The sequence below is a fragment of the Natrix helvetica genome, assembly GCF_964273705.1.
Source record: "Natrix helvetica genome assembly, chromosome: Z".
Classification (NCBI taxonomy): Eukaryota; Metazoa; Chordata; class Lepidosauria; order Squamata; family Natricidae; genus Natrix; species Natrix helvetica.
In genome coordinates, this window is record NC_138554.1 from 121,912,110 (window position 1) to 121,935,629 (window position 23,520).

General features: G+C 35.7%; 1 protein-coding gene across 8 annotated transcripts in view; it reads right to left on the reverse strand.

Annotated features, from left to right (window-relative positions):
* Positions 1-819: 819 nt before the first annotated feature.
* EPC1 (enhancer of polycomb homolog 1) overlaps positions 820-23,520 on the reverse strand; it is a 54,866-nt gene continuing 32,165 nt past the window's right edge. For 5 of the 8 annotated variants that reach the window (XM_081932643.1, XM_081932642.1, XM_081932646.1 and 2 more), the window contains 12 exons: positions 22,092-22,237; positions 21,807-22,013; positions 19,903-20,051; positions 16,725-16,884; positions 16,029-16,205; positions 15,857-15,946; positions 15,621-15,769; positions 10,996-11,348; positions 5,404-5,519; positions 4,464-4,605; positions 3,973-4,333; positions 821-2,647 (listed from right to left, as the gene is read on the reverse strand). In XM_081932643.1, coding sequence (XP_081788769.1) covers positions 2,575-2,647; positions 3,973-4,333; positions 4,464-4,605; positions 5,404-5,519; positions 10,996-11,348; positions 15,621-15,769; positions 15,857-15,946; positions 16,029-16,205; positions 16,725-16,884; positions 19,903-20,051; positions 21,807-22,013; positions 22,092-22,237 — 2,123 coding nt within the window. In that variant the 3' untranslated portion in view covers positions 821-2,574. Of the gene's footprint in view, positions 2,648-3,972; positions 4,334-4,463; positions 4,606-5,237; positions 5,355-5,403; positions 5,520-9,944; positions 10,664-10,995; positions 11,349-15,620; positions 15,770-15,856; positions 15,947-16,028; positions 16,206-16,724; positions 16,885-19,902; positions 20,052-21,806; positions 22,014-22,091; positions 22,238-23,520 lie in introns of those variants that run through there. The other 3 variants (XM_081932641.1, XR_014173565.1, XM_081932647.1) reach the window with 3 other exon arrangements.

Genomic DNA, 23,520 nt, shown 5'->3' on the forward strand with positions numbered 1-23,520 from the left:
TTGTAGATTTGCATTGTATTAAGGGGAAAATACAGACAGTGCAAAAGGAACATCAATTTACGAAATGGAAATAACTACAACACAAAAATTGTGGCCACAGTAAAAGTAATTCTGTATTTCTCAGATTTGGCATCTGACAATATTCACCATTTAGGTGATTTTTTTAAATCATCAAGTATCTGTGAATGAAATTAAAACTATTGTGTCTTCTTCCAGATGGTGAAGAGTCCTAAAAACTAACTATTCCATTATTTTATCCTCTTTAGGTTTCTTTGCTAATTGGTAAGGGAAAGACATCAAAATGTCATGTTTGGACTCATTAGCACTTTCAATGAAAAAAAAAAGGCCGCCAGTATATATTGAACCATGTTCTTTCAAATGCCAATACAAATTCATTGATTTTACTTTTATTTGTATCCTGCCTTTATTATTTTTGCAAATAACTCATGACTGGGAGCATATCCAACGTATCTTCCTCCACTCCATAAGGTGAATTGGGCCAAGAGTGACTGGCCAAAAGTCACCAACCTCACTTTCAAGGCTAAGGTGGGCCTAGAACTCATACTCTCTTGCTCTCTTATTCAGATGATGGGGATATTCTCTCTCTTAAAAATGCTGGAGTTCCCAGAACCAATAATTGTAGAATCTCTCCAATTTTAGGAAAACTGCTTTCCTCCTCCCTCAAACCATAATTTACTTCTGTATTCTCTGTTATAATTACTAGGGAGATAAAAGCAACTTGCCAAAATTAATAACGTAAAGGATTATTATGTATTCTGCCTGAAAAGCTTGACAATGTTTTTTTTTTCCATTATTTTGTGCTCAATAATTGTTCAATGAAACCTTATTTTTTATGGCAACCATAGTCCACCTGACAGATATTTCTGTCTGCAATGATCTATAACTTTATTTTTATATTTTTGTAAACATGAATTTGAAAGATTCTGGAATTTTTTGCAAAAGCACATACAAACATCTCTTTCTGCTTTGGCTTCTTGTACCCGGCATGATTCACCCAATGCTTCACTCCACTTCAAAGCGAAGTCTTAGGACCCAAAGCAGATCAGTTCTTTGTCCCATTTTGATTTGTTCAACAACTCTCAACAGTCTCTTTGGACAGTGGAAGCCATTGATCAGTGAGCCCCATTAATTCATTTACTGCATTATTTTTAAAATATTTTAATTTAAAACAAGCATGCTCAGCTGTTTGGGTCACATTCTCTCAGAATAAATAAATTCATAAAATGAAATTAGTATAACACACCACACACTTTCTCTGTCAACATGTAATGCCCTGGGTTTATTTTGTGAGAGTTCTATCACAATTCCAGGTGGGATTAAAAATCTTAAGGATAATGTACGCCATCAGAATGGGCATTCAGACCGGTACTGACAAAGCACTAGTAATAGAGTCCTAAGAATCATTCTCTTCACAGAAGAGAGAGCAAATATTTCCAAAGAAAGGCACCCGAGAGTTGTGGTTCTGGTCTTTCAGCCTTTTGGAGAATATTAAAAGAAAAGGGGTGGGGGAAGGAAAGCTGGCTGTTTTCAGAAATTGGAATGATGAGACACGTACAGCAATTACTGCATTCTTTTCCCTTTTAGCTTTTTTTTTCAAAAAGAACAAGAATGAAGTCTTTAATAACAATTACACAATAAAAAAATATAATTTGTGGTCAAAAGAATGGCAAGACAACATAAAACTCCAGTTGTAAGGACTCCATTTGCATACTTGATTTGACACCACTATTTTGGTGCATAAGAAAATGGGACAACAAAAGGGGCTATATGAAGAGCAGCAACATAACTTTAGTGCTTTAAGTACCAGAAACTGCACACATGCTTGTGAGCTAGTCAGTTGAATAGAATCCATGAGACTTCATTTTTAGCTTGTTACTTGCCTTGTGATTTTAAAACAGGAAGATCATATTGAGTAGCACATTCCCCATTTTTAAACTGATCCCTTTTAAAAAAATTCTGCATGTATGTCACCATTTTTCACATGATACACAAAAACTCAAGGACCCAGAAGGGGAACCAAGTTATGTTAATACCATTTACAAAATACCAAGGAGTCCACAGCTACCTAACACATTTACTACAGCACAGGAACCAATGAAGGTACAGTGTACAAAAACTGTAAACACAGCACAATAAATAGATAAAACAGCAGGTTCCGCACCATGCACATGATGTCATGACACTTCATCTTTATACAATCTCACTTCTTACACTCTTACTTTGTTGCAATTCTCCTTCCCGCCCCGTCCCAAGTGCAAAGCATCACAAATGAACGGTTCTGTATTCAAGTAACATATATACAAGGGTATTACAAATATGCAGTACTGTACAGATAATTGCTGTTGTCTTAATTTACAGGTATTGATTTTTTTTTCCTATTAACAATAAGAATAGAAAAACCAAAGCATGAGAGATGTGCATTGCTGTCAAGTCCCCACAGCTGCCATGGAAATACAATATGATGCATTCCCCATCATCCCTTGCATTCAAATTGCTACTGATGCATAGCACCTAAACAAGTTCCCGAAGACTGAAGTTTTGTTACTACAGAAACTACGTCACCTCCATTGCTACTGTATTGTCTGCTATATTGTTCAGTGCTGACTTTTCTGTTTCATGGTTTTCCCTGAAAAATAAAAGCAGAGAGAACACACATACATTGATTGAGTACCTAAATTGGAAAAGGCCACACTTAAAAATATTGTAAAAGTGCTTATTTTCCTCTTTGGAACTTCAGTGTAGTGTAATAATGTATTTCTTTCCAATTTCAAATCTGTGTTGTCTACTTATGGAAACACTGTGGAAAAATAAACCAGTTGCCTTTCAAACTGAAGTACTACTAATCTAAGGTAAGTATTTAATAATAAATTTTTTTTTTTAATGGTCGATTCAACATATTCCTAAACATCGCCAAGAAACGTACACTATCTGCATATTTAATGTAGCTAGGATTGGATATAAGTAAACTAATCCAATGCCATCCCCTCTAACCTCCCAATGGGGCAATAATGACAAAATCAATAAAACTGATCAAAAGAAAAATGTAGGATTCTTTGAGTAATCCTGAATTCTGAAGATCTCTTGAAGAAATCAATGGAAAAATCTGTAATTTTTAATTTGAGTTCCTATCTACAGCCCTGGAATTTCTAGGTAATATCCTATCCTATTATTTAATCATTTCTCTGATTTATATCCTGCCTTTTGTTCAGGAGCTGAAGGTGGTATCCACAGCACCCCCGTTCTCATATTTTTGCAAAACAACCTCCATGTGATGTAGTTTGGTCTGGAAAAACTCCCATGGCCAAGGATGTCCTGGGTCTCTTTGGAGCTATTCCAACAAGTTAATTATTACAGCACACTGATTTTAATGATGGGGAAAAAAAAGACGGGGTGGGGTGTGGAGTGGAATGAAAGGGGATAATTTGATCACATGCATTATTATTTTCAGACCTTGAACACATCAGCCTTAATGTTGCAAGTATTACTATATACACATTTCCAAGTTGGAGGTATTAATATACTTGGAGTACCCAAATCTACAACAAAAATAGAAAAATGAAAACAAAAAGAGAATAAGATAAAAAAGTGAGATCTTTATAATCCTTTACAATAAATGATTAGTAGACTCAAATTTTACTAAATGAAAGCAAAGAAAATTAGAAAGCTGTGAATTAGTTAGACTTTCCTAGGTGTTTGTTATTCGGAAGCACCAGAAAGGCCCTTTTTCTTTTGAAAATCAAATTTTACAAAAGTAGTCTGTCCCACTTTTGATATAAATTTTTATCACAAATTATTCAATATTTCTAATGATAGAACTTCCGTTTTCACGAAGACTTTAATGCAGAAATTAGAGACCATTTGAAATAATTTTCTACTGATACTACTTTGTTTAGACATCCATAATTTTTTTTCTTTTTCAACTTTAAGAATTCAACACGACAAAGTACTTACCTTGGTATTGTGTCCACAGAGGATGAGGCTGGCACCTTGGGCACCTGACAGTTTGCTGCAGCCAGCTTTAAGGCAGATGATGGAACAGCACTTAGAGTCCTAGGTATGTGACGTGCATTGAGCGTATTAATAGAGTTTGCAGTGCCAACAGATGAGGGTACAGTTAATCTAATGTTGTTCCCAAACAGAACCTGAGTTGTTGCAGAATTGGCAGCAGTTACTTGGTGACTCAGTGCACTGTGGGAACTTGAAGTCTGTGTTATATTTGAAGGCTGTAACAAGGCTGAACCTGCTGTTGATGAGCTTGTATGTACAAGTGCTGTAGGCGTAGTATTACTGAAGTGTAAGCCCTTATATACTCCTGTGAAATAAGAAAAAAAGTCAACCCAATGAAAATAATAAGTTATTGATTTAACTCTCTCTCTCTCTTACACTTCCTCCACCCACCCACAAATATACTTTTTGACACTACAATCATTACCATTTCTTACCTGAGGCTTGAAGGATGCCATTCACTCCAATTCCAAGCACCACATCATCCTTCATTTTGAATCCCATGAGTTGTTCTGATGTAACCAAGGCTGAAGCAGCAAACTGAGCACTGACAGAATCCAATGTCTTGGAATTGAAACCCTTTTAAAGAGAAAAAAATAATAACATCAAGCTATTATCATACACAATAATACACCGCTGAGCCCAACAAGAAAGAATGGAAAAGTCACCAGTTTCTGTTAAGAGTAAGTATGGATGTTTTAAAAAATTAAAAACTACTCTATAGTATATAGCAGGGATGTCATACTCATGTCATCATGTGATAGATTGGGACTTTCCTCCTCTTTACTAAACTGGGTATGGGCGTGGCCAGTGTGTGACACATCCAGCTCATGGGCTGGGAGTTTGACACCCCTGGTATATAGTATAGTATGTATGGGAAGAAACAGTTCACAATCCTTAGAGAAGTAACAGCCACAAAGGGATGCACCAAAGATCTGCTTAAAAACCCAATTTCATTTTCCCCCAAGTGTATACAATGTAAATTAATGAGTTATCCAGAATTCTTTATAATATATCCTAAGAGAAGAGAAGTGGTATCCATCAAGACTGGCCAGCACTAATGCAAGTTCTATTCCTTTGGAAACACATTCAACATTGCAATGTTGTTAACATCAACCAGACAATTCTTGTTTTCCTCTGCTGCATATTTACAATGCTGAATCACCTCTTTTTCTGTTACAAGGGGCAGCATTAGTGCCATCTATACTCACCTATAGCATCACTTCTAAACACTAGCGTATGGCTAAGGTGAAGATTCAAGCGAAACCCATTTTTCTGTTGGTTAGTTGCAAGATGTTATGGCAACAGTTGAGAATTAGAGATGACCCCTGGTGGAAAAAAATGAGGAATAAATCATAATACAGGCAATTCCCTCACCTGTGAAGTGTTCGCAGAATTACTATTTGCTTGCTGTTGATGAATTTGTGCAAGCTGCTGCTTCTGCATTAGTGCCAGTTGTTGTTGATGATGCTGGTATTGTTCGGCTGTAAATGCTGAACAAAATATAAAATGAGAGAATACGGTATCAAAATACGTAGACCTAACACGTGCATCCCCTAGTTTAAATTCTAAAAATGCGCAGGGTTAATCATAGTACATTTATTTAGTACTTCAACTCTAGTGGGGTGTCATACTAATTGCACTTCTAAAATAAAGGTTGGTTGGTTGTAAACCATCCACGATTAAGCATTTTAATTGGTGTTATAGAATGCATATTGCCTTATTTCAATCATCTTAGTAGCAGAATTTCTGATACATCAGCTAAAATGTGTTCCTTGTTTCTAAATTTTGATAATACTGATATTCAACTGATAATTTATGTATGTCTGTGTAAATATGTGTATTAGAATATAAATTGTGACATTGTAATAATTCAACTTCCTTCAATTAACCCATCTTTGGGGGGCGGGGGGGCGGACACCAGTCAATAAGAACAGTTGATTATGTTGATTTACAGAGGAATGGAGAAAGGCTATATTATACTATTTATTGTCTAAGGAGAGTTCTAAAAATAGAAAGTAGGGAAGTTTCATTGCAATTTTTGTTTTACTGCATCTTAATGAAAATTTCCCTAATGCCAACTTTTAAAGTAAATTTAGACAGAAAAATAAATTATAAACTTTGTTTCTAGACAGAATGGCAAGTTTTCCAAATTCAATTCATTTTAAATACAGAAATTGGGACACTTTTACTTCATCAGGTATTATTTAGATTAAACCTCCTGACAGAAAATTAAAACTCATAGTTTACTTTTTAATTCCATGCACAAGACAGATACATGCCAAGTTTCAAAAACAGATTATTTATGTATCATTTTGTTCTGTACACATAAAATGAGTAAAAGAGATGGTTGAGAAAGAATTATTGGGGCACCATACACTTTTGATTAATGTAACCTTCATAACTACAATCCCAAATTAACCTTCATAAAATATTTGCCTATCTAGAGGTCTCAATGTATTCCAGTGTAGAAAAATGTCAGTGTTTTTGAGTTTTATTTCCCTTCTCTTCACTCCAGATATCAAGGAATTATGGCTTTTAGGCTTTAAACTGCAGCAAAAACGTTTAAGCTTGAAACAAATTTGGCTGGATGAAGCCTTAATATTCATCTATTTAAATTGAGTCAATTTGTGCTTAATACACTTATGAGAAAAATACAGTGCTGCAAAGTCAATAATTTTGTATAACAAACAATTATGACAATATAACTGTTTGTGGTATTGACTTTTGGAATATGGAATGAAAGTAAGTTCTATGCAAAAATATTGTTAAAGATGCAGTGGTGGAAGAAAATGTAGTAAGAATAATAATTAGATATTCACATTAATTCCAATGCTATTAATTCCATTCCACTGAACAATGTATACATAAGAAAATGTATGTATTTGGTAGCTACAGCATAAATAAAATATGGTGGCACAGTGGTTAAAATGCAGTATGGCAGGCTACATCTGCTCTCTGCGAGCAGTTTGGCAGTTCAAATCTCACTAGGCTCAAAGATGACTCAGCCTTCCATCCTTCCAAGGTTGGTAAAACGAGGAGCCAGATTGCTTGCAAACCGCTTAGAGAGTGCTGTAAAGCACTATGAAGCGGTATATAAGTCTAAGTGCTATTATTAATATTATTGAACAAAACCTAATATAAATTAATTTTCAAACAAAAAATACTAGTGCAGTATTTCACATCACTGTTCCCATTGGTAGCCTTTCTTCATCTGGTTTCACAGCTTCTATAGACTCATAAAGTGCAAGTAATAGTATGCTACTACTTGTTATGTCACAGAGTTCTTTAGGAATGCTTAGATTTTTTTTCCATTTGAAACAAGTGGATTCTGGTTCTATATTAAATTGCTATTGAAAACTTCATTTTTAAAAATGATTTTTCATGTGCAAATGAAACGGTGGTTTGAGATGTGCAAACCAAAATTGTATGGAACACACAAACCTGGTATTTCTCCCCAACAAAAAACAATTGCATATGTAGGGTTTTGTTTGTTCCAGCTCATATAAATTCACATATATAAATTTTGTTTGAATTTCTTCCCCTAAATATATATGTCTGAATTTTAAAAGTTTTTAAATGCTTGATTCTAAAAAAAAATAGGGATACTTGGGTTCACTTAGGCATCCCATCTTTGCATATATGTTTTAACGATTGGATGTATGCAAACTAAAATTATCAGTGCATAGAGGCCCTATTGCAATGTGCCCAATTAGTTGTTTTTGATAGTTTTAAATTGTATTAATTAATTCAATTTGTATAGTCACCTATCTCAAACTGATGACTCTAAGAATGTATTCTAATAATTTTCTTCTCATGGTCTATTTTTCTCTCAGCTATTACTGGTATACCAAAACCACCTTCGACCCACATATTTTAATCTCAATATAATACAATTTGAATCGAACTATATCATACATGAAATTTGTCCTTAACAAAGTGTTTTCTTTTCAGACTTGTGGTGCACATTGTTTTGCATTTTAAAATATGTTCAACAGTTGAACTACAATTGAGCCCAACATTTCCATTACTAAGCAAGATAGATGTTCAATGAGTCTTGCCCCATTTTATGATCTTCTTGCCACAGTTGTTAAATTACTGCAGTTGTTAAAAACAGATTCACTTTATTGTAAAGTGAAGTTGTTAAAAACAGATTCACTTTATTGTAAAGTGAATCTGGCTTTTCCATTGACATTGCTGGTCAGAAGGTCGCAAAAGTTAATCACATGATTCTGGGACACTGCAACCATCATAAGTATAAGCCAGTTGGCAAGTATCCAAATTTTGATTATGTGACCATGGGGATAATGCAATGCTTGTAAGTGTGAAAAAAACCAGTCATAAGTCAATTTTTTTTAGTGACATTGTTACTTTGAGCAGTCACTAAGCAAACTGTCATAAGTTCAGGACTAACTATAAATCAAGCTATTTCCCATATTTTGAAAGTGCTCTGATGTTAAAACAGCTTTGTTCCAAATATGATATATTTCAAGCTTGAAACTTTTTTTTAGAAATATTTCATGGCAATGCATTGAATTTCGTTTAATTTGAAACATTGTCTTGGTACTAGACAGGGCTTAGGCACACAGAAACACACATTATCTGTGCAGATTTTGTTGAGGAAAACAGCAAATAAACACATGAAAACTGCTCTGAAGAATATACTTGCAAAACATCTTGACTTTAGAGTTTAAAAAACCTGGTTATTTTATTAGCTTTCTTTCTGTAAGATTTATAATGTAACTATTACAAAACCTGAGAAAAAATTAATAATCCAATGTTTTTACATAAGTATTGTTCTGTTTAACAAAATGATTAAGAGAATAACGATATGTAGAAAATATTTTCCATCTATCCATTGAAGCTCATTTGATGACTTGCAGATTAAGGAGCAACAGTGTTACAAGAGTTTTGTAAGCCACTCTGAGTGAGTTGGGTGGCCATGTATATTTTCATAAATGAATTAATAAATGGGGATGTTGAGCTGTGTCCATAACCACACCTCAGCATTATGGAGTAGCTAAAGTTTTCTAGTAGTCCTCAAGGGCAATCCCAGGTAAAGCAAATGGCAGTAATGTGACAAAATGATGACTAAGTATGAGTTACATTAAGAAAGACCTCCTGATCCATGATGGCATGATTACAAAAACACAGATTCTTCCTGTGACATTTTTCATTGAATAAATAGCAGTTTACTGCACAAATGAATGTAGTTCACTACAAGCTAGTATTTTATAACTTGTTTTCAATTTAGGTTGGAAAATAAACACAATTTGCCATATTCAGCAACAACTGCAAACTCTTGCTTTTCTAAATAATGACAAATATGAAATGGAATTGTAAAAATGGGAGGAAGGGGAAGACTATACAAGTTGAAGCCTTGAATTATGACTGAATTGTAACATCTAAAGACCTTGTTGAATTATGTCAAACAATCAACCTAAGAACCAGGTTTATAAAAAATGTAGACTATATTTTAAATTATTTCAGAGTTTATAGTCAAATTCTATTTTTTCTTTAGTTATAGTTTTTAACTTCCTAGTTATAAACTTATTCAAGGTGCAACAAAAATGACAATACAGCAGCAGGCCAATTCATTAGAGCAGGACATGCAACTACTGTATAATGAAGATTTGCTAAAAAAAGATAAGACAAATGTGTTTTCTTTGGTGGGCCAAGAGTTCTAACTTATTTTGGTATCGAATGAAATACTATTCCAATATCCCCATACTTCTGTTTGTAATCAATTACATAATTCAAACAGACTGATGAAATTAGTTATTAAAAATAAGCTTTGAGTCTTATATAGACTTGATCCATTATTCAAGTCATAAATAATAAACAAAATGATTAGACAACTGAAATGACCAAAAGTCTTAATAAAATTGCTACGGCCATTATTATATACATTCTTTTTATTTATCCATGTCAGAGATGATTTCCCCGTCTTTTATTTAAGAAACAAATATCCATTGCTACACGGTTCCAACATAATTTAAAAAGGGTTTATATTAATTACAGAAGATAACAAAAGATCATGACCACAACTGAAACATTACACTCTCAAGATTTACATTTGCAAATTACATATTTAACCAACACAAATCTTAGTAACTCCTTCCAGAATGTTGTAGCAATGTGCTTCAATCAAAAAGCCATATCCTTCTTAGCCGTATCCCAGGCTGCCTGACTCATCAGTTTACAGTTTAGAAATAATTCTAAACTTCCAAAAAAAAACCCTCCCTCCCTCACTGTAGTCTTAAAATAATATTCCTGCTCATTTTTAGACATCATGTATATAAGACTTTTTTATAAAAAAAAACAAGATCCTTTTACAAGAAATCAGGATAGAATTGCTTCTTTTCAACATATTAATGGCTTCTCAAAAACAAAAAAAAGTTTTTTATTTGTTACTTGGAACCCTGACAACACTGCCCAAGGGGCTACAGGCTACAGAGATTTCATTGGTGATCTCTAAACTTTTTGTCCTATTAAATGTAAGTTGGTCCTTTAAACCAGCAGAACTCTTCGCGATTGGGTATATCACTAAATTTTGGATTTTAAGTGATGATGTTTTGAACGTTTCAAATCAATTCCTTAGTTTGCATTCTTAATAGCAAATTACATATTGTCAAAACTGAAAAATATAAATAAAACATGAATAAATATATGTTATGGAATGAATTCTACAAAATTATACTAAAAATTTAAAAATAAAATAGATTCAATACATCTATAATTACAACTTAGCTATAATTAAAGTACAAACTATATCAATTTTTAATTTTAGCATGGTTAAAATTAAAACTAATTACTATATCAATTTACTATATCAATTTTTAATTTTAGCATGGCATTTAATCATGCAGCATAAACATCAGCAACTAAGGAAAAATATATAAAAAATTAATAAAAATTAGGCTTTCAGCATTAATACTTTTAGAATTATATTAGTCAAAATCAACATACCAAAATGTGCTGCACCACTGCTATCTTTACTTTGAATAGAGGTACTGCATGTCTGGGTCCCAGGTTGTGCTGTGCCTGCTCGATTAACACTCCTGTGCAATTTCCTATATGAAAGTTCACCATTGTCACCGTCATGTAAGGATGGTGTCCGAGGCCTAAAATGACGCCATCTACGTGATTTGATATCGACTAGTATCTGACTGAGGTCTTTAGATAAATATCTGTCCGAGGTATTTGTTTCTGAGGTATTGGCAATTTGATTGACTGAAGAGTGTAGTTGTGAGGAAGGTGTTTCTGAATCCAGCTGGCAAAATGCACTATTATTCTCTGAATATGCTCGATCCAGGAGCACTCTAAAAATGGTAAAAAAGATTATTTTTAATTCCATACAAGCCAAAATGGAGTGTTTTCATGGGGTCCTTACCATGTCTTCCAAATAATTTTCAAATTGTACATAACCCTGTTGTAAATGTTTTTCCAATGCTTGAAACAACCAGTTTGAAAAATATGTTCACACAGAATTTTGCTGCTATTTTTTCCTAACATTTTAAAAATAATTTTTGGAGTATTTATACATTCTCAGTCATCCAGGTCACAGTTGTCCCTAAGGTGCTTTTTCAAGAGGTAACTAGACTATCTGGTTTTTCTTTAAAGAAGCTTCTTCAGCTTTGGTTTTGTATGAAGAGATGGATAAAATTCTATTCACTTTCTACTTATTAAAGCATTTTTTTTCAGACTTCCACATTAGCATAAAATAAGAGGCTAGTACTTAAGGGGTTGATTAATTAAAGTAAAGTTACTTAATGATAATTAATGGGGAAGCCTGGGCTTTTTAAAGGTATGGTAAAGAGATTTTATCTTGGTGAAGTAAAAAACAGTTCTTCCAAATCATTTTAAAATAAGTTCAGTCCTATTTAAAAGCTACATACAAGTAGTCCTTGATTTCAAGCACAACTGAGCCCAAAACTTCTATTGCTAGTCAAGACAGTTAGTTTTGTCCCATTTTGCAACTTTTCTTGCAGCACTTAAGTAAAACTTGCTTCTCTATTGACCTTGCTGTCACAATGTTGCAAAAAGTGATCAAATGAGACTCTGCAACTGTCATAAATACACACCATTTGCAATGTGTCCAAATTTGGATCTCATGACCAGGGGGATGCAGTCATAGGTGTGAAAAATAGATATAAGCCACTTTAACAAAAAGCCTCAGGTTGACAAATTTCCTAGTTGAAATGAAACAGGACAATATTTGTTTGTTTGAACCAAATATCAAACCACTAGAAATGGATAATAGCATATAAGTGGCTGACTATACGATAGAATAGATTAAGATAGAAAAATCAAATAACAGTCTGTATAGATGTCATTATTAAAAAGGGATACCAGAATACTAGAAATACTTTCATTGCTCAATTGTATGAAAATTTTACTAAGGAGTCACATGATTTTTTTCTTTCTTTAAAAATTAAGTGATCCTTATTGTAAAGGTTAATATTTTATAATTTGAGGATCACAAACAAATTTAAAAAGTGTGGCAATTAGGCCTAATAGTGTCAACCAGTAACTGCAGGGGACAAAAGGCTAAGTGTTAGGTTTCCGAAAGATGCCATAATTAAGTTGACACTAGAGTTGACACCAATGTTCCCTCTAATTTTTTTTCGATGTGAGCAGAAAAGTATAGTGTTTGAGCGGCACATTTTCATGCCTGAGCACCCGAATTTTTTTCACAGATGTCACCTAAGACAACAACGAAATCAGTATTATTTGAAACTCAAAGTTATGTTTCTTCAAGGTACCCGCTTAATTCAAAGTGTTATATAATATCAGTATCACTTAACAACGCTCCTGCTTAGCAACCAAAATGTTGGCTCAGAAACTCTGGCATTTGAAGCACGCAACTCTTAAAGCTGTCAAGTTACAAGACCCTTGCACCCCTAACCCTTTAGGGAAAAAAACCCCAGGGGTCTTCAGACCTGACAGCTTTAAGATTTGTGGACTTCAACTCCCAGAATTTCTCCTCCAGTCCTGTTGGCTCAGGAACTCTGGCATTTGAAGCATGGAAATCTTAAAGCTGTCAAGTTACAAGACCCTTCCACCCCTAGAAAAAAAATGCAGAGCTCTTCAAACCTGACAGCTTTAACACTTGTGGACTTCAACTCCCAGAATTCCTCCTCCAGTCATGTTGCAGCGACGTCATCTGCGTGGATCTGCTCCATCTCTGCTTTCTTCATTGTGGGCAGGGCTGCTGCTGAAGTTGCCGACGAGTTGCCACCAGAATAACTGCTGCTACCTCCTCCTCCTCCAACAGCACCACCAGATTTGCTCCTGAGCTCAGCGCTGGGTAACCCGTGCCCGCTCCTCCTCCTCCGTGCTTTTGAAGAACCATGAGGCTTTTTTTCCCCCTGCTCCCTCCCCGCCTTCCTACTGTCTCCCGCAGCCTCATGGCTCTTCAAAAGCACGGCGGAGGAGGAGGAGGGGGCAGGCAGGGGTAACCCAGCGCTGAGCTCAGGTGCTCCGAGCAGAGGGGAGGCGCCGCTGCCACGCGCGGAGATGCCAGCTGGAGCTTTGCCGGCTTCATCTCAGCCGCAGCGCCGGGCGGCAAATCCGGCAGTGCTGCCTGTTAGAGGAGGAGGAGGAGGTGGTGGCAGCAGTTCTTCCGGTGGCGGTGGGGGCTTTGGGGCTTCACAACTAGCCTCAGTCGCCCCGTGCTCCTCAAAGCAAGTCTGGGGAAGTCCTTTGCAGGCGGCCCGTTCTAGCTGCCTGCAAAGGACCTCCCCAGCTTCCAAAGCCTGTGGCAATAGAAATCACTGCGCGGCAGTTGAAAACTGCTGCGCGGTGTTTTCTTGCCACCTGCGCGCTAGCGCAGCCGCGCACCTTAGAGGGAACGTAGGTTGACACTAAGATAATTAGAGAATGAGTATTTTGCCAAATTCAATTTGAATTAAGATAAAAAAGAACCCTCATCTTTTAGATCTAGAAAAATAATCCAGCCTTTAAAAAGTTCATGTAAATACAGATAATCTTCGACTTACAACCATTCATTTAGAGATGATTAGAAGCTATAAGAGCATTGAAAAAAGTGTCTTATGACAGTTTTTCACACTTACGATCATTGCAGCATCCCCATGGTCATATGAACAAAATTCAGATGCTTGGCAACTGGCTCATATTGTGACGGTTGTAGTGTGTCAGAGTCATGCTATCACCTTTTATGACCTTCTGACAAGCAAAGTCAATGGGGATGCCAGAATCACTTAACAACTAATTCAACAAGTGCAGAGATTACCTTAACAATTGTGGCAAGAAAGGTCATAAAATATTCATAGTAATAGTAGTAATATAAACCTTGGGCTCAATTGTGATAAGTAGAGGACTATCTGTACTTAGAAATACTTTAGAAATTAGAGCACTATGCACAAAAGATGATGGATTCTTCTAAGTTAAGGCAATTTTGAATGTGATTACAGGAAAGTAAATTATGGAGGCTTGTCAAGGAGTTTTCATTGCAAAATATGACAATATTATGCTAGGAATACTACAATATACTTATTTTCAAGTTGTGATGCATATGCAGTACTAGCAATGTAAAATACTTTTACACCTGAGGTGGGTTGCTGCCTGTTGGGCCCGGTTTGACTGAACCAGTAGTGGAATTCAGGTCTGGGTTGGAGAACCAGCAGCGACCAAGGCCTGCCCTGTCCTGAACCGGTTCCCTCACTGCTGCTTGGCCATTTTGGATTTTAGTGACTGCGCATGCAGTTCACTGTAAATTGTTCTATGCGTGCGCAAAGAAAAATTTACATTGACACACGCCATTTACACACACATGTGCAGCGGGAATCTGGCAAACCGCAGTAACGCTGGCAGCAACCCACCCCCGTTTTACACCTAATTTTTATGAAGGAAAGCACTGCTGAAGGTTCCTGATTAGCTGGATAATATTCTTTTAAGAAAAATAACATACTAAAATCAATGTTACAGATTACTTTTGACAAAATAATCCAGACAAGATATGATTAATTACTATTTTGCCACAGAATCTTTGTAGTAAAAATTACTAATTTATTGTGAATTTTTACGCAACCTATAGAAAAAAAAGTTATACCCATGGAAATCATTTGATGAGAAATCAAGCTGCTTTGAAGCCTACCTATTAGTCTCCTGGTTATGTACATAAACAAAGATGATCATAGAAGACCCTCAACGCATGTACATCTTTAAGCAGAAGTTGCACAGATCTACAGGGAATAACCTATTCTCATGAAGGATGAACTGCAATACCTAAACTACTATACCCATGAACTACTGTATCGCATGTTTTCATGATCTTCCCATTATTTTCAGGTAACTTATAGAGTGCAATGACATACAAAATACGATTAATGCTAGCGTCTAAAAATCATGGATTCAAGGGGGAAAAGAGAAGAAGCAAAGTCACAATAAAGCTTTCTATAACAGAAAAGCTGATATCATAATTGAGTTGAAGCTATAGATTAAAAATACAGATGTCTAATTAAAATTTTGTATTAAGTAGCTGAGCAAACATGTTAGAACTACATTTCAAAATGTACATATTATACACAACATGGTATTATTGTAGTGAGTTTTAAGATAAATAAGCTTACCTTCCACCACGTCCAACCCGTCTACGTGAAAACCCAATGCACTTTTGCGGCCTAGTAAGGGTGGTCAAGCAATATCTATACCGCTCATCTCCTAACGTTCCCCCTTTAGGAGCATTCCAAGGCCAGTCACCAGTTTGGTCTAAATGAGGCTTTGAAAAGAAATATATGAAAAGGGTTAAAGCAAGAATTTAATTAATATAAGTAACAATATAACACTGTAGAGGTTTGAGACTTACAGCATTATACTGACAGCCTGCTTTCCTACGGAAAGCAAATGGCCCATCAGGATCATTTTCTTCCTCATCTTCAGAAGAGCCAGAAAAGACCTTTAAAAAGAAAGCAGTAGGTAAGAAGAGGGAGGCAAGAATATTTCTTCCCCATGAACCAAAGAAACTGTAGATGTCATACTTGAGAAAGAGGATCTTCATCAGAGCTGGGAAAGTCGTACTGATTCATATCTTTAGCATTAAAGATTGGCAGTGAAGCAGGAACTGTCTGCTGAGAAGCAATAGCAGCCGATGAAGGTACAACTTTGGGCTTCTTCTCATATTTTCTCTTCGGCCGTATAGCTTCCGCTTTCTCTTGCTGCATGAAGAGAAAAAGCTTATGTAACGGTGCACATAATAACCATTAGGATATAAGTTTAGAAGATTTTTTTTTTAAAGTGCATCATTTTGATGAAATGAGAGGGAAAGAGGGATTTTTCCTTAACTAATATAGAATCAGGTAAGCCCTTTTTCAAATTGATGTAAATCATGGTTGAGTTTATGAATTATTTCCAATAAGATTTTTTTTTCAATTTCACAATCAAAACCATAAAACAACCTGGGATTTCCTGGTGATCTCGCATTCAAATACTAACAAGGTCTTTGTTTAGATTTTCAAGATCAACTAGCATTATTTCATAGGAAGCTTTAACATAATGGAGTATCAAAATCATTTACTATAGTGTTAAGTGGTAGCTACCTAGTGTTAGCTTGACGTTTTTTGGAATGAAATTAAGAATGTACATGGTTTAAGCACATTTATACCATAACAATACAAAGCAGATTTTTTTTTCAAGTAATATCTATAATGATGGATAGATAGACAGATAAGAGTCACCTTGTTTATTTTAAATTCCTTCAATTCTATATTTTCCTGGTGTTTAAATTGAGTGCTATTAGGAACTATTCCAACAGGAATAGTATAAGTAGGCTTCATAGGCTGTCGATGTACCATTACTTCAGACATGATCTCTCCATTATAATCACCCAACTTATATCTGGAAAGTAAAGAAAAAGTTTTAATTTACTAGAACTAATCTTAAGGTCAGACACAAGAAATCAAGAGCCAGGACAGTTCAAAAGTGCTACGAATTTATTCCATGCTACAAATACACAAGACTCTGATCTATTAAAGCACCAAGATAAATTGGTGGTAGATAACAGTCAATGGAATACACATGGGGCTGGACTTGAAGTCTCTGATGGTAGCATAGCAACTCCAAACTGATGATATTTTTTACTCCACCCATGGGCTCAGCCTGATCATCTCCTATAGTTGGCTTATATACTTAATATTTATATCTTTATTCTCTTGAGAACCTATTTCAGCATTTCCTTACTTTGGCAATTTCCAGATACATTGAATTTATTTCCAGAATTTCCAATCAACATGGACAAGCCAGGAGTTCAAAGTTACTGGAAATTGCTCATGCTGAGAACTACTAATCTAGAAACGAGTGTTACACCAAATCTTACTCAAGAAGAAAACATTTCATTACAGAAATACTCAGAATATACATTCTGAAAGGATGATTGCAGTAAGCATGTAAATCTTTCAAATTTGAAATCCCAAAGGTGCTTTTTTCCCCTCAAGGGACAACTGGATTTTCTTGTTTTTCTTTGAAGAGATTTTGCTTCTCAGCCAAGAAGCTTCTTCACCTCTGATTGGATGGTGGGGAATTGAAGGATTTATATTCCTAGCTGACAGCTGGTCATTTGCATTCTTTTAGAGAGTTGTTGAGGCCGCTTGGAGGTTTATCTGTGCCCTCAGAATCACCTGAATAGTGCAAATGGATTTGGCGTTTTCTTGGAACTGCTGAAAGGACTGTGTTGTAGGCTAGATAGATGATGTTGTATCTCTCCACCTCTCTTGAGAGGGGGCTTTTCAATTTTGACAAATTGGTCTCTTTCTAAACAACGGTCCTCTCTGTCCAAAATATAGACTTCAGAAGAGTGGCTTTTATCATTTAAATGCAGATGAATTGCTGAAACTTGTCCTGATGGGTTTGTTCTCCTATGTTGTGCCATTCATTTATGAAGTGGTTATTTCCCCATTGAACATGCCTCACTGCACTGTACTGCATATACCCTTTGGCTCAGTTAATGTCTGGGTGTTTTAACCTTGGGGTGGACAAGCTTCTGCCTTAGTGTATTCTTGGGTTTGAAGTATGCACGTAGGTTGTATTGGCTGAAGATCCTCCTGAACTTTTTTGATATTCTTGCAACATATGGAATGACTGCATTGTTTCATTTATTGTTTTCTTCTTTTATTGTTATAGAGGAGCTCATGCTGGGTCTTGGGATTTGATGAAGGCCCACTTAGGATAGCTATATGTTCTGAGGGCTTTCTTGATGTGTTTTAATTCTTTTTCTTTCCCAACTTTCCTGGTAGACAGGCCTTCAGTTCGGTGGTATAGAGTTCTGATAACTCCCATTTTGTGCTCCAGTAAATGATGAGAATCAAAATATAAATATTAATCTCAGTGTGTGGGTTTTCCGTAAACATCAATGTTAAGGCTTCTGTCTTCCTTAATGTGTACTGCCCAGTCCAGGAAGAATAAATTAAGCTTCTCTCAATAGAAGGGGAGGGATATGACAGTATCTATCTCCAGTCTACCACACAGTCCTTTCAGCAGTTACAAGAAGGCTCCACACTCATTTGAACTGCTCAGGTGACCCTGAAAATGCAGATAAACTGCCAAGTGGCCTCAATGTCTCTCTAAAAGGATGCAAATGACCCGCTATTTGCAAGGAGTATAAATCCTTCCATTCCCCACCATCCAGTAAGAGCTGAAGAAGCTACTTTGATGAGAAACAAAACATCATCAAAGAAAACAAGAAAGTCCAGTTACCTCTTGAGAAAAAAAGAAGCACCTTTGTGACAACCATGACATGGATGACTGAGAATCTCCATAGACTTTCAAATTTGAAATGTTCCGAGATCAACATATCTCTTTTCAATTTGGGAAAAAGTATCAGTTTCAAAAAGGGCTGCTCTGACTTCACGATTGTTATAATGCACCTTGACAACAGCATTCTAAGCTTGAAACAACCCAAGTGTTTAGAGTGTTAAATATTATATTCACCTCAGATAATAGTGTGAGTATTTTAGTCAGTATTTTCAACTTTAAAAGTGTAATAGATTTTTAATGATATTATTTCAAGCAAAGCAGACTTACTTTACTTTGATCATTTCCAATATTACCGTAATTTCATAAATATTAAATGGAATCTTTCTTAGCATCTTTGTCTAATAGGGAATCTATTTTATTTTTAAAGATATTTTAATACAGTGCCTGCTCCAACCTTTTGGGAATCAGAGACCGGTCCCATACAAAGAGTTTTTTCGCGTCCTGGGGGGGCGGGGGGGGCATAGTTTTACTTCCCATAAATGGGGCTTTGCTTCTTTGTTCGGATCAGTTCCTGGCATGCCATGGACCAATGCCAGTCCAATGACCAAGGGTTGGGGATCTCTGTTTAAATATATGTCACTCAATCATCATGCACCCTTTAGAATGAAAAACTCTCCTCTGCAAATTAATATATTTCATTTATATAATTGCAGGTGGATGGTTAAAGTTGCCTTGATTTCAGAATTGCAAAGGATATCCTTCCAGTGACACTAACATATACTAAACCAGATTAATCTATCTCCTACCTCAGTAAGGTGGGATCTACTTGCCCCCGTCTCGCAAGGGCTTAAAGAGAGGAATACTTTCAGTTCTATTTGGAGGCAACAGAACTGAATGTAAGACATCACAACTTGTCAAACCCTAGTAATTCTTTTCTCCAAAATAGCAAGATTTTCCAACAATAACCAAGAAGCAGTTTTTATGATAATCTAAAATACTGCTTTTATCCCTACATCCCCATATTTGGTGGATAAGGGGATAAACTATGTACAAATGTGGAATAAATAAAAATGTATTACAATTTCATAAAATATGATTGATGTGCCAATTTAATAAGCTATTTATTTAATAATATAATTTAAAAGCAGAACTAAACTGTTTTACCTCTTTTCCATAATTTCCAACGTTAAATGCAACAACTCTCTCTTGCTTTTTTCCCTTCTCTTTATCATCTCTAGAATTGTTACTGCACGACTCAAATCCCGCCTCAGTTTAAGCATTTTTTCATAAGAAGTTTCATCATTCTTTCGATTCTGCAAAATGTGGTAAATGTACAAATGAAACATATTTTAGACATCAAAATATTAAATATTTTCAGACTTGAATGTTGTGAATATTTATTTTTCAACCACAAATTTGAAATATTATTTATAAAGACTCACGTGCCACTTAAATCACTATAACCCTAAGAAATTCAAAACAAAAAAACCTGTAGTATTACTGTACAAAAATGCAATAGCCAATCTAATAATTGTAAAATACATTTATAATTATTAACGCTGCTCACAATAATCCCAGATACAATGAAGTAACAACTGTTTAGTCCATAAATGTTCTTTGGAATTTCCATGCTTTTAAGAGCTTTGTAATCATCCATAATGAGCTTATAAATCTTATTTATTTTGGGGGGCCATTCCATAAGAGAGGGAACTCCTGTAGAAAATTCTGGCTTCTGACTCCCCACTTATCAACTTCATGAGATTCTCATTAAGCATTTTTTGCAAGCACAATTTGGGGAGACAGATTTTAATTGGAGTAAGCAGTCTCTGTAGGATTTTAAAGGTGGCACTAGAATCTTGAACTGTACATAGAAGCAGACTGGCAACCAACACAATTCTTGCTGTATTTGCTGTTATATGGAAAAATCAAGTTGTATATGTTAATACATGAACTATTGCATTTTGCTATAACTAGAGCCTATAGATATTTTCAAAGAGTGCCCTGTACAACATACTATATGATAGCTATATCATAGTGAGAAAAGGCTCTTCTGGCCACAATTGCCACCTCCTGCTCTAACAGGAACTAGAGGTCCAGGAGGACCCTGAGATGACACACCAGCTGCTTCTGGAGAAGCCCAACCCCATCAAGAGCTTACATTGGTGTTACCCTAGTTTCTGAAATAGCAGGCATTCTGCTTTGCCTGGGTTGAGTTTCAACCTTTTTTTCCATATCCAGATTCTTACAGTCACCACTAGATCTCCCACTTGATTTGAGATGGAGGTTGTTACAGTAACTTGCATACTGACAATATCATACCCATAAAAGGGACAGAGGTTTGAACTCTGACACATCCCATAACAAAGTGTCCATGTGACTATGCCCATACATACTAAAGCTAAAGCCATGTCTTTGGGAGTGGAAGCAGCATAAAATGATGCCCACATCACAGCTAACACTCAGATAGTCTAAAGGGATACTATCATACTCCTGATAGGATCATACTCCTACAATAAAGCATAAATAATCATTACCAATGCTATTTCCCAGGTCTAAAACCTGATAGAAGAGAGTCCAGATAATCCATTTCTTTCTGAGTCATCTGCAGATATTAAACAACCTCAACAACCTCCCCAAGAACAATGCGTGATAGCTGTTCACTGCAGCAGGGTTAAATGTTAGTTTCTTAAGGGAAGGATATACAATGTCTCTTTCAAAGATATCCCTCAAAGTGTGCACCATGGCTGGATCCATTTCCCCATCCCCTTTGGGAGCGTGCAGAAGTCAAATGGGGCAGGATCAACTCATCTCATCCCAACCAGCCCAAGGATCAATATCTTTAAACTTTCCCAGGAAATCTTGAAACACACGAGCCTCACTTGTCTGGACTCTGTTGAACTAGCTTCCGATTCCAAGTGAAAAGAGTGATTTTTATCACAAACAATTTTATTAACATTGTCACAGGGTTTTTTCCCCCCTTCCTTTTTTCTGTAAAAGAATCTGGTCACTTTATAAAGGGCTCTGGACAGCGATGTGTAGATGCAATAAAATATTAAGTCCATACTCACTTTTCGAGTCTGCATCTTTTCTGTTCGCCTTCTAAATGCAACATAAGGATCATTTGTGCTGGACCCATCACGTTTCTCCTGTTTCACTGCTGAGATAAGAGAAGGGCCTCGGCAGTTTTTTCTCTTTTTAATCCAATATTCGTATACTTCTCTAATCAGTTCATCATCTTCCTTCAAGAGTAGTTTGGCTTCCTGCAGGTTGATTGGCTAAAGGTAAAGTCCAAGTATGTCATTTTTATGTATTTATATTCTTAAAACAATTTCAAATCAGAAATAATACTATACCTGCTGACCACTTCCTTTTTCAAGTCGGTCTATCATTTCTTCAAATTGCAATGGAGAAATATCTATTTTTTTCCTCAGCTTATTCACAAAGGCCCCATCTTCTGAATCCAAATCATAATCCGGTTGCTCAGCATCCAAACTAAAAGCTGAAAAGAGAAAAACATTTTAATGTGTTTTAATATTTTAATAGAATTTAATATAAACTTCAAACTAGAAGAATTTAAAAACATGCACATATATTCCTGCCATCTTAAAATCTACCATTATAAAATTATATTTCTTAACAAATCCTGAGAATATGAATATAGGGTACCTAATCCTATCTAGATAAGACAGAATGTAGATATATGTTTGAAACATTATCAAATGAATAATTGCCAATATTTATAAAATAGCCCTCATTGGATAAATACAATTTTCATTAAGAGCTATTTAAATATATTGTTTTCAGGATAAATATGAAGACTTGACAGATCTATCCCATTACCAGTAGTCCTAGCTCACTGACTGCTTTGTTCTAAATTACAATGGTGCTGGAAAAATAATTTTATAACCAACGTCCTTTACAACTTTTTACATTGGCCATCAGTCACATTATTACCATTATAATAATGCTTTGTCCAATAGCCAACCTATTGTTTTACTTATTTTCCCTCTGGGAAATGTGCTGGTGCCAGCAGCTGAGAATGTGCCTTGCAAACAGTCCAGTATATTCACCATTGTGTGCCTGCTTATTCTTTCGTAATCCCTTTCTCTTCAAACTCTCCACTTTGGGGGTGGGAATGGTACAGACCAGGAAGATTGTCTACAGAAAGTTCCCCTCCCCCCTGCAGAATTGAGAGATTGGAGAGAAAGGGATTACAACAAAATACACAGGCACACAATGGAGAATACAGAGAGAAAGAAATGTGCTAGTGCCAGCAGCCACCTGCACACAATGCAAACATTCCAAGGTATTTCCCATATTGTAAGACATATCATTGCCCTGATTCTGCAGTTCTTTAGCAAGCACTTATAATGTTGCTTTATTGATGTATTTACAATACCGTTTGTTGTTCTATATTGCATGTGAAAGAAAATATATATATGTCAATTTGTAATCTGTAGGATATCAATTGACAGCTAAATAAAATTCAGAATTTGTTCCCATTGTATACAGGTGGTCATTGACTTACAATAGTTCATTTAGTGACCATTCAAAGTTACATCATCATTGAAAAAAGTGAATTATGACCGTTTTTCACATTTATGACCACTGCAACATCCCCACGATTACGTGATCAAAATTCAGAAGCTTGACAACTGGTTCATATTAATGAAGGTTGCAGGATCCTGAGGTCATCCCCTTTTGCAACCCCTTCTGACAAAGTCAATGGGGAAGCCGAATACACTTAACAACCAGGTTACTAATTTACCAACTGCAGGGATT